Source organism: Silurus meridionalis, chromosome 4 (assembly GCF_014805685.1).
Source record: "Silurus meridionalis isolate SWU-2019-XX chromosome 4, ASM1480568v1, whole genome shotgun sequence".
Taxonomy (NCBI): domain Eukaryota; kingdom Metazoa; phylum Chordata; class Actinopteri; order Siluriformes; family Siluridae; genus Silurus; species Silurus meridionalis.
The window spans coordinates 20,685,463-20,699,503 of NC_060887.1; the positions used below are offsets into that span (position 1 = coordinate 20,685,463).

The 14,041-nt window shown below is 36.7% G+C and overlaps 1 protein-coding gene across 1 annotated transcript in view; it reads left to right on the forward strand.

The window, feature by feature from the left end:
* snrka (SNF related kinase a) overlaps positions 1 to 14,041 on the forward strand; it is a 36,105-nt gene that overhangs the window by 16,884 nt on the left and 5,180 nt on the right. Inside the window, 2 exon segments of the mRNA XM_046847464.1 lie at positions 6,582 to 6,723; positions 13,804 to 14,016. Of these exon segments, the coding sequence (XP_046703420.1) occupies positions 6,582 to 6,723; positions 13,804 to 14,016 (355 nt within the window).

Below are 14,041 nucleotides of genomic sequence, written 5' to 3' on the forward strand. Positions count from 1 at the left end.
CCCAACTGTAATTATTTCATTAAGTGACATTTAAAATGGGGTCTCTCTTCTGTGATATAAGTTTATAGTGCAAGGGTCACTTATTGACCAAGCGGGGTCCTCCTGCAGACCAAGTAAACCTATACTCAAAACATAGGTTGCTGTGTGCTGAATGGCCAAAAGTATGCGGACATCATGCCTGCATGTGGTTCTTTAACAAACTGTTGTCACAAAAGTATTGTAACAGTATTAAGAACTAAAAAGATAGTAAAGAATACATCTTGCTTCTTTTCTTGACCTCAGTGCACAGGAACGCAAAAATAATACTTTTGGCATTGAATGCGCAAATCCCCATGCTCCAAAATGTAGACCTTTTTAAAAATACTTCTTAGAGGTGTGTGCTGATTATAACATCAAAGGAGGACCAACTCTGTGTTAATACCCTTATATGTGGTGAGCAGGTCAGGTGTCCTCTTGCTTTATAGTGTATATAAAACTGCCCATAATTAAGTGGCTCCAGTTTTCTAAACATGAACCATTGCTGCTTCTTTAGCAGATCATCTTTATCTTTTTTTTTTTTTTTCTTCCCCTTAATTTATAGGAAAGATTTTGCAAAAGATTTTTGTAGATCTAGCCTGTCTTGTCTAATCAAATGACAATAGAATTTATTCTTCACATTGAGGTAAAAAAAAAAAATAATAATAATAATAATAAAAAAAAATAATTAAAAAAAAAAAAAAAAAATATATATATATATACACACACAGTACAGACCAAAAGTTTGGGGACACCTTCTCATTCAAAGAGTTTTCTTTATTTTCATGACTATGAAAATTGTAGATTCACACGTGGAATTATATATGGAATTATATACATAACAAAAAAGTGAGAAACTGAAAAATGTCATATTCTAGGTTCTTCAAAGTAGCCACCTTTTGCTTTGATTACTGCTTTGCACACTCTTGGCATTCTCTTGATGAGCTTCAAGAGGTAGTCACCTGAAATGGTCTTCCAACAGTCTTGACAGTTCCCCGAGAGATGCTTGGCACTTGTTGGCCCTTTTGCCTTCACTCTGCGGTCCAGCTCACCCCTAAACCATCTCGATTGGGTTCAGGTCCGGTGACTGTGGAGGCCAGGTCATCTGGCGCAGCACCCCATCACTCTCCTTCTTGGTCAAATAGCCCTTGATGCCTTCAGTGTGACTCTACAATTTTCATAGTCATGAAAATAAAGAAAACTCTTTGAATGAGAAGGTGTGTCCAAACTTTTGGTCTGTACTGTATGTATTTTTATAGTTACATTTGTGTATTCCTTGTCTGTGGTGTTATTGATGTGAGACAGTAAGTGCTTGTGGTAGTTTCAGCTATGAACAAATGAATAATGCTTAAGCATTAGTTGCCTATTGTTGCTCTATATTGTCTTTGTTGGCAACTTTATGGGTTGTTTCATTTGTTGCCATTGTTATGTGGTTTTTTGGAACTTTGTATGCACTTCCCTAATAGATTGTGTAGCTTCGTTGTTGTCGGGCCTGTGGACTGCTTTCTCTCTGCTCTCATGGCTTCGGTGTCGTCCAAACCCTATATATTTGTGTCTTTACTTTGCCTTTTTCAATGACTTTTATGTGATGTTTAGAGCAGTGGTGGAGTGATTCAGTGTAAAAGGAGCAAACTCGGCCAAGTGTCAAATTCCAGAATCGCTCATTAAACCACCACCGAGGTGCATATGTTAGCATGCCGGGTTTACGTGAGTCTTGCTGCTTGTGCTGCTCTGACACTACAGGAAAGCTTTTAAGGATGGCGCTACCCCCTCATCTCCTTCCGCCTCCTTTCCTCGTCTCTTCACCCCTTTGTTTCCAACAGATTGTTTTCTCTCTGAGACTTGGCACTTCCCTGCTGAATCTTGGGGAAAACAGGGAACGGGGAAAGAATAGCAGGAATGACTGCCATAGAGGCAGGAAAATGGGGGGACATGATGGATCTATGTTTAGAGCAGTGTCGTCCAGATCTTACCCGTGCCAGCCAGACACAGTGCAGTTTCCCCACAGGGTAATTAATATAGCCTGCTGGTCGCTATAGCAACACAATGTGCCATCTGATAGAGAGCTATGTATATAATCGAAAGAGCAAGAGGGCATTAGGGGGGTGTGGGTGTGGTTGGGGTCATGCAGGAAGTGGCTTTCTTTGTTTTCTCACCTTGGCATCCTGTCTGCTCCAGTAAGTGCAGAATATAGTGCTGTTTCCCCTTTCATTTATTTACACATAAGTGTTATTGTTTGTTGCCTTTTAAGGGTTTGTGTAAAAGGAAGTTGACAGATTGGGGCATTTTACAATAGGGGATTACACACACTTTCACATATTTTGTTTTAGATGATGCAACCAAATGAGACAAAAAAACAACTGCTTACGGTTGTGTTCATCTTTCCACTGTGGAGCAATTTCAGCTGTTTTGTTTTTAATTTGCTTCCAAGAGCTCAAATGAGACTGGCTCTTGGATTTATTGCCAAACTAAGGGTGTATAAATGTAAAAGAAATAACTTGGTCCTTTAATCCGACTAGAAGTGTCCGTGCTCAGTCCCACTGTGGTCTGACTTGAACTACTTAAGACCATGCTTTTCACTGCGAGGATGGTGCTTGAGATGTGTTGTGTGAATCTGACTGCAGTAGCTGTTGGTGAGCTGCTATGGCTGTTTTTGGCATCTGCAGCTGTAACTGACTGTAACTGTAACTGTCTGGTCTACCACCTTCTCTCAGAATGAGAGTACACTTCAAGGCTCTTCTCTGTTCTGCCACCGAGGTGGTGGAATGAACTTCCCCTAGATGTCCGTACAGCGGAGCCCCTGACTATCTTCAAGCGACGATTGAAGATGTACCTCTTGTATCAGCAGTTATAGATATATAATTACCATGGTGATCTTGTAAATAAAGATACAGTCCACCTTAAGTGATCATGTTGCAGTTCACAGTTTCTGTTGTAAAGCTATTGGCCGCTTCAGTTTCTTCTTGGTCCAGTCTGTGGATTAATAACCACCTTCAGATTCCTCCACAATGATGGAGTGATTTCATAGCAAGCCAGGGCCTGCCTTGCATGAGGTTGTAGGCCCTTGGGAAAGCCCTCCCTTCTCTTTATGCACACTCCCATAAGTTCCTTGCTCAGCACACAGCTTGTGAAACCTGTATAGAGAGAGAGAGAGAGAGAGAGAGAGAGAGAGAGAGAGAGAGAGAGAGAGAGAGAGAGAGAGTGTGTGTGTGTGTGTGTGTGTGTGTGTGTGTGTGTGTGTGTGTGTGTGTGTGTGTGTGTGTGTGTGTGTGTGTGTGTGTGTGTGTGTGAGAGAGAAAAAGGTGTTTTGATGTCTTATTTGTTTCTGACCTAAAGGGTTCCGATTTCTGACCCAGAGCGTAGGTAATTTGTTTGGTTAACTTATATAAATTTTCCACCAGAGTGTTAATATTTAGCTGCACTGCAACCTCAGCAGAAAGATATGTACATTTACCTGCTGATTTTTGTTTCTGTCTTACCAGGCTACCAACTGTGTTAGCAGATATAAATGCCTTAGTGTGTCCTAGAGGATTTTTTTCTTTTTTTTTTTTAAATAACATACTGTTTTTTTATTAAACTTTGTTCATATTAAACAAAGAACTATTTGGTTATGTAAAATTATTCAAAGCGCAGCTTGTGTGGCATAGAAGTACCACAGCGATGCACAAGCACGTGAAAAATACACTGGTGTCACAGATGAGGGTGAAACATCAACACAGTGAACAAAATCTGTAGAATCCTCATCATGTGCACATGGTGTAGTTTAATGAAGTGCTATTGTGTAAACTGTTTGTTTGTAACTTTGGGACAGTCGCACTGGATCTCTTTTAGACTTGCGAGTATCAGGTTGCGCAATCAGTTCGCTCGCGACATAGTGATGGATTCAAATAAAACGATACGAACAAACACTCAATCTAAAAGCAGCAAATAACAGCAGCAGTAAACGATTACATTTTTAGTCACTGTTGTGGATTGCAGCTAATGATTATGCATTTGTACAGGACTAAAGATAATAGATTTTATTTTTTTAAATCAGGCCTGTAGCTTGCTGCGTTTCTCTGTTCCATTCTCTTTTTATAGCATTTGTCTACAACAGTTAACTTCTGTTTTCAAACGTGATTCACTGCGGATTTAATACGTTTAAATGCTTGTGTAAAATGTATATTTAATTTATCTATATCATTTAATTATACAAAATAAACTTAATTATAGATATAGATATTATTATTATATATAGATATATTATAAATTTACAGATGAACAAAATATCATGGTTTTATCTATATATATATATATATATATATATATATATATATATATATATATATATATATATATATATATATATATATATATATATATATATATATATATATATATATATATATATATATATATATATATATATATATATATATATATATATATATATATATATATATATATATATATATATACATTTTTTTTTATTATATATATATATATATATATATTTTTTTTACAAAATTGTCAAAACTATGTATTATATTGTTTTCTTTAATGCATGGTTTTCAACTAATCATTTGCAAAATACAATGCAAATATTGATTTACACAAATTGCTTCTCCTTGCATACTCAAATTCTGTTGCAAACAAACCAGCATGAGTGAATTTGTTCAAAGGATTTGTTCATCAAGCAGCCACTCTAATCATTATAATGTCTAAATTAAAGATAGTTAAACTCAATATGTGGCTTTTGCATTTTAGTATACTTTCATACATAAATACCTTTAATTAGGGTTTTATGTAGCTATAATAAGCAAAATATCAAATTTAAAGAATTTGTATTTGAGAAAAAATTATCGTCCGGTTAATCCAAATTATGCTGTTAATATACAAGTAAAAGCCAGACTAGATTAGTCAACTTTTCTTTTTTTTTTTCTTTTTTTTTAAGCAAATACAGGATGACCTTGGTTTTTGTTGGAACTCTGCTCCTTTAAAAGCCAATCCAGCAAATGAAAATATAATAAGGATGCTCTTTTATGCTGTATGTCTTATTTTGAACTTCACTGAGAAAAGTGCTGTAAAATGACATCAGCTGATACAGTGGCATGAACTTATTTCAATCCGACGGTGTGAGATGCATTTTTGGTTTATTTGACACAAATCTGTAGCCGTCACAAATGTATGGTTTTGGACCGCAAGTAGTGGAAGGAGCTTTTGATGAGAAAATGAGCCCCAAACACTTGCAAAGGCCACAAGATGGACAACACAGGTTATATCCTGTTCAGATTCACCAAAGACATTCTGAATTAAGCTTTTACAAAGTGCAAACACAAGAGGCTTTAAAAAAGGCATAAACAGTTAAAAAAAAAAAAATGAAGGCTCACTCATTTTGTCCAGTACTAACAGCAATTAAATAAGAGTATCTGTCAATGTTTTTGTCAGCTTGTGCAATACAGAGACATTTACTCTTTAAAGCAGCATATGTAATTAAGCCCATTTGTGCAACAAAACACTGGCCATGTGTAAAAACATCCTGGGGTTTCAGACCCCCTCCCAAAAATATAAAAAAAAATAAATAAAAGACAAAAATGCAAAAAAACAAACAAAAAAAAATTCAGAAACAGTAGAAAATACATGTCAAAACAGAATTAGATATTTTTCATTCCAAATCAAAGATTTGACCTCAAGTTGAGTTGTACTGTGAGTGACAGGATCTTGTTCTTTTGCAGGTACATTGCCGAGGTAGTGTTTTTTTTTTTTTTTTTTTTCTGTTATTCTGTCAGGAGTCACAAGGGAACCTGCAGTTTAAAAAGGTTTTTTTTGTATTCATGCTTAGAAAAAAAACCCAGCAAGAGCACTGCTATTGACAGACTGTGTCTGTGTTTTTTCATTAATAGCCATATGTAGCTTTTGTGTAAACAGAATAGAATTGTAGATCTGTTGGGTAAATGAGTGCACAGAACTGGTGTTCTGCTCTCGAGTGTCTTGATAGTGCAGGCTTGTTTATTAGCAAAATTAGAGGCAGGTCCTATGTGTCTGAGTTTTATTAATTCAGTATTTAACATGCAATATGTAAATAAAAATTGTCATTTTTGGTTGCTTTGTTTGCTTTTTTGTTAAACAGGTTTTGGTTTGTTAGGTTCATTTTCCTAATATTAAGTCCAGTCAAACAAAGAAAAAAAAGAAAAAGAGGGGGAGGCAGGACTGAGTAATCCTCTGACGATAAAGACTTAATGGAAATTTTGCTCAAATCTTCTGGGCTCCCATAATTACAGCTGAACACATTTTAAGCCATGTACTATTTATAAGTCATAATATTATTTCCATGTTCTTATTGCAGTTGTACAACAGAAACTCTTAAACAGGCCAGTTAGGACTTAGGTTAACATGAGTATCGTTTTTCATGCTGTGTCCTTGTGAGGCCAGTTTTACATGTGTCTTAGGTGACCTTATTTGTCAGACAATCAGCAAATCGGATTCTCTTCGTTAACTGATTTTGGTATGGATGAATCCCACAGTGTGAAGAAACAGAAAATAGGCCTTTTTTTTGTTGTTAAATTTATATCTTTGTTTCTCTGTAGATATCTGGAGTCTAGGAGTGATCCTGTTCATGCTGGTATGTGGACAGCCCCCTTTCCAGGAAGCCAATGACAGTGAAACCCTCACCATGATCATGGACTGTAAATATACCGTACCTACCCATGTCTCCAATGCCTGCAAAGAGTAAGGGTTCCTCATACATGCCTTACATGGTCTCTAAATACACTCCAGCTTGGAATTTAAGATATATTTTCTTAATCTGAGATTTAATACCAGACTGACTAAAAGATGCACAGCTACTTTTTTCCCTCTCAAGTGTTGAGATAAGATGTGAGTCCGTGCCTTTTATTTCCAGCAAATCTCCAAGGATACAAATAAAATGTCTAAAAATGACCTTCATAATGAATATTGACTTTTACAGCTTTTCCTCGGGCAGGAGGCTTGCCTAAACTCAGTGCACCTCAGTATAAGAAGAACTGCTCTTTCTTGCCCATAAATTACATAACCAAAAAGAGATGTATTGCACAGGCATTGGGGTGAAGTGAACATGCTCAGCAGCCGCCAGATACTGCTTTAATCCTCTTTATGAATGTAATAGTAGGAGCTCTTCTACACAAGAACCCAGTAAATGAGCAGGTTTACCTAACACACATTCAATATGGTGCATGGTTTAAAGCTGATTGGCAGTAAATAATGTCTGACGAGCTGTTTGATACAATGTGAAAAGATACTGCTTTACTGTTTGTACTCTCTGTTCTAATCAGTATGCTGATTTTGGCCAAAACAAAGCAGTTTTTCATTTTTCCTCATCTTTCAGTATTCATTCCTTCCAATAAAACCACTTTTTACATACCAATTCTACACTAAATTTAGAATTGTATCATATTTTTGTTTTTTTTGTTTTGGTTGCATTGTGAATCTTCCTCTCCTAGATGGATGGATGGATGGATGGATATTTTATCACAGAACAGTATTTCTAAGCACAGCTCAATACATACTTGACTGTAGTTTGTTGAACTTTGATTTTAAATAAGCGTTGTCATTTTTTCTAATAAATATGAAATAATTAAATAAAGTATCACATTTCTAAAACTTTAGCCTAGTATAGAGCCTGAGCACTGATTTAAAAGGATTATGTGGGCTGCAGCAATTTTAGTGATAAATGATCAGAACTGCTGACGGTGACCTTCCCTGTCTATTCAGTAGTTAAGAACCACAATTTGTTTGAGTAGTAAAAACAAAAGGACACTTTGTGACATGAATGCAGATTTCCTCTTGTCATTGGTTTCATTAGTAGAGTTATGAAAGCAGTTTGTTCTGAAAAAGGGGTTGTGGGTTTGTGTTTGACACACATTCCTAGTTGGGTGTTTCTGTTGCAGAAAGAATCACTGGCATTGTTAAATCGTTTTTAAAATCCCAAAATAAAATGGTAAGCATATCCTTCTGTGTATATGCTACAAACTAGGTAAAAGGCAAAAACACAAGTACTGGACAGTGAATGACCGGAAGAAAGTTCAGTGTACAGATGAGTTCAAATGTGAAGATTTTGGCTACAACACAAGACCTTATGTCAGACTGAGTACAGTCATAAAGCAGCAGTGGGCCGGAGTGTTCTCAATCATGGTGTGGCCTGCCCAGTCACTTCACCTAAATTCTATTGATCTGTTCTGGGATGAACTGGACCACAAGGTCAGAAAGAAATCTTCAACTAGTGATCAAAACCTTTGGCAATTTTTTTCACGTGGCAAAGTATTTAAGCTGAATTTGTGGAGAAACTCGCTGTCCGAGTTTCTCCAAACATCTGCACATTTGTATCTCAGAAATGATATAAAAAAAAAAAAAAAACCTGTGTTTTTTGCAAGCACTATAAATTCAGTACCCTTTTTTTTTTTTTTTTTTTTTTTTTTTAGAATATTTTAAATAAGTAGCAACTGGAAGCAACTAAAGAGGAAGTTTCATACTTGATTTTTTTTTTTATTTGTTATTAGGAACCTCATATTGGATTGTCATCTTAACTGTTTCTGGTTGTTTCTCTCACTAGTGAGACACTGGGGCTCATGAACACGTTCAATTTGTTTATCATTTCACAAGATGGGTTAGTACATTAATACTTTCCCCATGGGTTGTATCTATTAGTGATTTACTTGGACATTTGTTATACAGTGCAGTGTTGTAGTACCTGATTTCTCTCATTATTATAAATATATATATATTTATTTGCAATTAAAAAAAAATATCATACAAGATGATAATTCACTAATTGGATTATGTTCAATAAAACCTGTCCATGGCATTATTTACTGTTAAAGAAGTCCCTGGTTTGCTAAAAGCTGTTGTAGACTAGATTTAAGAAAGTTTTGTAATGTTGAGGAATTGTAAGTAGGAATGCTGTTTGTCTACATTTTGTCCCTGTTAACAGTAACAGTGGCCTTCGTGGATTGTGGTTATTTTACTCCCTTGCTTCATTGAAAAATTTTTAACCCACATTCATTGTGTTAGTTTTCATGTGTACGTTGCCTTAGTGTCATTCCTGTGGTTTGGCCTGGCTGCCTCTCTGACGCATCAGTAATGATACAAATGGCATGAATGCTCCTCCACGTATTTGGTCTGTGACTGTAAATCAAGCACTTCCTGACACTTTTTCATATTTATACTCACTCCAGGAGTCTCCTTAGCCCTCAGGTTGCTCAGCCCTGTACTACACTTGAAATTAAACATAGACAGCGGTCTTATTACAGCACTGGTGTTAGTTGTGTAATATCTGTTCTGTACAGGGTGTGTCCTTTCTCTTCTCAGTAAGGCATTTCTCACAATGTATGTAATGGTGGTTCTTTCATTCTTTTGCCCTGTTGTGTTTAGTTTGGCTTCCTGCCTTTGACTGTAGCATGGTGTTGCGGCTTCAGATAGCACGTGTCTAATAACAAGTATATCAGACTATTGGGTTACACTCTGGTCTTAAGGGCATGGCTTACTTTCACTTGGTAATGGCCTCCTTGTCTCTTGTTTCTCTTTTAATGAATAGATGATGAAGATAGCTGGAGGATTTGCTAATCATGTGGTTAATAAAAGTCCATCTAGATCAATCCAGTAAGAATACAGGAAGGACTGATTACATTTTATTTTGCAAACAATATGACACAAGTTTCAAGAGCTCAAAATACGTGCAAGTGCCATACATTTGTTATGGCACTTATGAACCAAATTCTATTATCCAGAGTGACTTGCTCCATCAAAAAAATACATTCTCATGGTGGTTTCATTAGGACACAGACTAAGAATACCATCAAAACGGGGATGTGCTAATTTAAAAACCGATAAATGATGTTTGAAGACTGTTAGTGACTCAGCTGTTTGTTCCACCTTGGTTGTCTCGGAGGACAAAGAAGGCACTTGAAGCATTATGTTCCTTGAACATGATAAATAGTGGGACTAGTTGAGCAGTGGTATGGGATTAGAAAAAAATTACATCTCAATGTACTTCTGAATTTGCATACATATAACCTGCATTTGTACCCAGCAAATAACATGTGTTGCTTAACACATTTGACATGAAATGTGGGAGTAATCGTTTTTTTTTTTTTTTTTTTTGGTGTTCAAAAAAGATCTTTCTTTTAACTTGGTCACCTGCTAACAGCCAGCTTTCCTGTCACACAACAGCTACCAGAAATGGCTATTGGGAAAGTTTTAGGCTAATGCATGCTTTTTCTTTTTTTTTTTTTTCTTTTTTTTAATATATAAATACAACAGCCACATCTGTGCGTGTTTATGCATCACAGGGCGGCTTAACACACACCGAGAGTAAAGCGTGATTTGCTCTCTTCTGCACACATGAGCTCCCAGGTGGCCAGTGTCCATGTAATTGAGTGGGGAGAGATCTCCTGAGAATAGGACCAAAGGTTTTTCTGTTTCTCACCACATTTCCAGTTTCACATAGATTCTTACTTTTTTGCTGTTTGGAGAATGCATGGATTAATAATGCTAATCTTTTATTTTTTAGATTGTGAGTGTGAGACTTGTGTAGTTAGACATTTCATAAAAGCTTAATGGTAGGATAGTTTTCAATACTTTACCCTTATTTACAAATTTCACTAGACTGTAATATAACAGAACAATGTGTTAGAAGATGGATTGGGGCCATTAGATGACCTGGCTGAAATGTTGCTATGATGACTGACTGCACTTCTGCCTGTTAGTTCAGTAAGGCTTTGTCTTTAGGACCAAAAAGCCAGAGCACATTTACTGTAGATTTTCTCAAGCAACACTGGCTGGGTGTTCAGTTCAGTTCCTGCTGGTTCTTATGGTAATCTCGATTAATAAACTATAAATAACTGTCGAAAGCTTCACCCAGTGCTTCCGCTCTGTGGTCATCCTTTTCCGTTTGATGATATATTTAGTTTTCAGGAAAAGAGGGAGGAAAACATCCTCTTCATGCTTGGGTTGTGTTTCTTTTGATTTCACAGTCTCATTCTCTTTAGCATAGTGAGGGATATAAATAATGGAACAATGTGAAATGCAAAAAAAAAAAAAAAGAACCAGGAAATCTTATATACAGGCAATGTTACATACTTTCACTTATCTCAGGATCAAGTTCATGGACTGTGTTTAAGCTCTGACTGCTTGGATGTTCTGTACTCTGTGTGGATAATGGAATGAAGTTGGGTCTTTATCAGTACAGTGTGTTGCAGGAGATTGGCACCCTGCTCTGTCTGGAGAGCTGAACACTGACAGCACGGAGGGCAATGATCATCTTAACAACTTTAAGGATTATCTTTAATTAAGCTCTAAATCAGTCTGGTTCAGGGCCAGCAGCACCGGCTTAAAGATTTAATTTCAATCTTAGTAAAGAGCGATCTTATCTTCTATTTATTATAATTACCTGTGCAATAAAAATGCTATGTGTGAGGGTTTAGGATACGAGCTGCAACACAGATTCACAATAGCAACGTTGTCTTTTGAACTTTGCTCATAGTTCTTTTTTCCCCAGTATAAGCTTAGTCATTGAAGCATGCAACTGTTAGGGCCTTCATGGTGTAACTCTTGATACCTGTCTGCCTGCCTGTCTGTCTTATCAGCATATAGAATTACACAATTGTACCTAAGATAACCAGGACCTAATTTCTTAAGCTGCTACTTTAAAGTGCACTTGTGGCAAAGGTTTAAGTGATTATAGACACTGTAGTTCAGAGGTTCTTCAGCAGTTTTTGCAGTCAGGGACCACCTTAAGCTCTAAAATAATTATATGGACCCCCTAAGCACAAATTTATTTTACAAACACGATCGAATATACAAATAATAATAATTATTTAAATATCTGGGTTCCACTCAATTTTTACAGAACAATTAATTTTTATTTCATTTGCCTTTAGTTCTTAGTTACTTTATCTGTTATTGACATGACCTTATTCACGTCGAGAAACTGAAACACTCAGACCCGCTCCCTATGCCTCACCAGACCCCTTTGGTTCCCTAGACACCATTGTAAAAACCATTGCTCCAATTTAGCAAGTAAGCATATTTAACAGTATGCTTTTGTTCCTCTGTCAAATAAGGTTTGGTGAATGTGCTGATGTTCAGTATTCTATCTCTATTTTGCCTGTGTTTGTCATTTTGGATTGTGTTGACTAGATTTGTCAAAACAGATGGCAAGTATTTTAATTCCAGTGTGTTGATTTGGTAAGATTCATTTAGTCACATTGTCTTCAGGCGTATTTTTGTCTGCGTCTTTTTTGTTGTTTCCACATTTGAGTTGCAAAAAAAAGCCATTTATCAGACCTCCATCTCACCAGCATGTGCAGCTCCTCAAATTGAAGGCTTTCAACAAATTTGGGCTTGTTTTTAGTTGATGAGCATAATTAGAGCAATTCAGCAACCTCTTCTGTTCTCACAAACCCCCCCCCCTTACCGACCACCAGCTTTTCAGATAAATGAAGTTTTCCACCAGTGCCTCAGTGCAGGGAAGAGATGAGGCATTTTAGTGTTGTATAAATGTGTAAAAATGGCTGTGGGCTGGCTTATAAGTAAGTAAGTGACTTTATGAGCTGTCTTGTTCAAGCTTCTCAGTATTTATGCTGCCCTGAATTCCTTCAATAAAAGAAAGAGTGACTAAATTCCAAACTCATAAAGATGGTAAGCGTCACACATTATTTCGACCAACTGTTCCGTTTGCACTTGTCGCAGGTGTGGTTTGCATACCGAAGTACTAAAATTACCATATTACTGTAAATCTTGATGATAGGGGCCGACCACAGTATTAGGCTAAAGAATAGGCTGTATGACCACTTGTATTATATCAGCTCTGTCAATCACCTCAATATCTCTAGTCTCTAAGCAGCTCACTATCTTTATCCTCTTCTCTCTGCTAAAGACCAATTTTTTCACCTTACAGATTCATGATCTATTCTAGTTGATTTTCTTGGATATTGGGCTCTTGGGACACTGGGCATGATGAGAGGCTAAATGTGAACCCTATTATTTAGTGTTGCTGGCCCTGCTGCTCACTCTGTTATTATAGACATCTGATGGTTTCAGCTGTTGCCAAAGGAACTGATGACCATAGTGCCTCAAATCCCCCCACAGGAGATTTCAGTGTAACTGCATACTTAATGATGATCAAAATGCGTCATGTAGGAACAGCTAGTTTAACAGAAATAATCGTAAAATAAAGTGTACCCCCATGACTGAATACATGTACTTGCATACATGTACAGCCGGATCTGTCATCTCTTTCCATTTTATGACGGTGAAGCAGTCAGTGTTGTCATTTTTGGCATGGTGCATGTTTTTTTTTCCGGTCCTCCTCTTAAAAAATCTCATTTACACTCCTGTCACCTTTAAAGTAAACCTTTGAACCTTTAAAAATGTATCTTCTAACAGGAAAGTATTGATTACTTATGTTGACTAGTAATTATTTACTTACTGTAAATGTTTGGACTGTTGACAAGATTACATATAGTTTTATAAACTATATGTAAAACAATGAAATATTTTTCTAAACTGTTGTAGCAAGAAAAGCTGTAATGCCGATTATCGTTGTCATTTTCAGTGCCTGGATCCTGATATGTGTGCACTTGGATGTATTGCATAAAAAAAATTTGCTTCATTCACATAATTTCATTTTATGCTTTGAACTTTATCACACAGATTCTTTTGACTGTAGGATATTTAAAGGTGTTAATTTAATAAAAATAAATAGCTTATTGGCTTGATATTGCTGTTATTCTGATACGTCATAGTGAACTCTATCTCCCCCTCCCACTCTTACAGTTTGATAAATCGGATGCTGCAGAGGGACCCTAAGCACCGTGCCTCGCTGGAGGAGATTGAGAGCCATGCATGGCTGCAGGGTGTGGATCCATCTCCAGCCACCAAGTTCAGCACACCTCTTGTGTCCCACAAAAACCTTTCGGAGGAGGAACACAACTCGATCATCCAGCGCATGGTACTCGGAGACATTGCAGATCGAGAGGCCATCGTTGAGTAAGTGAAACTTCAGCTTGTCTGT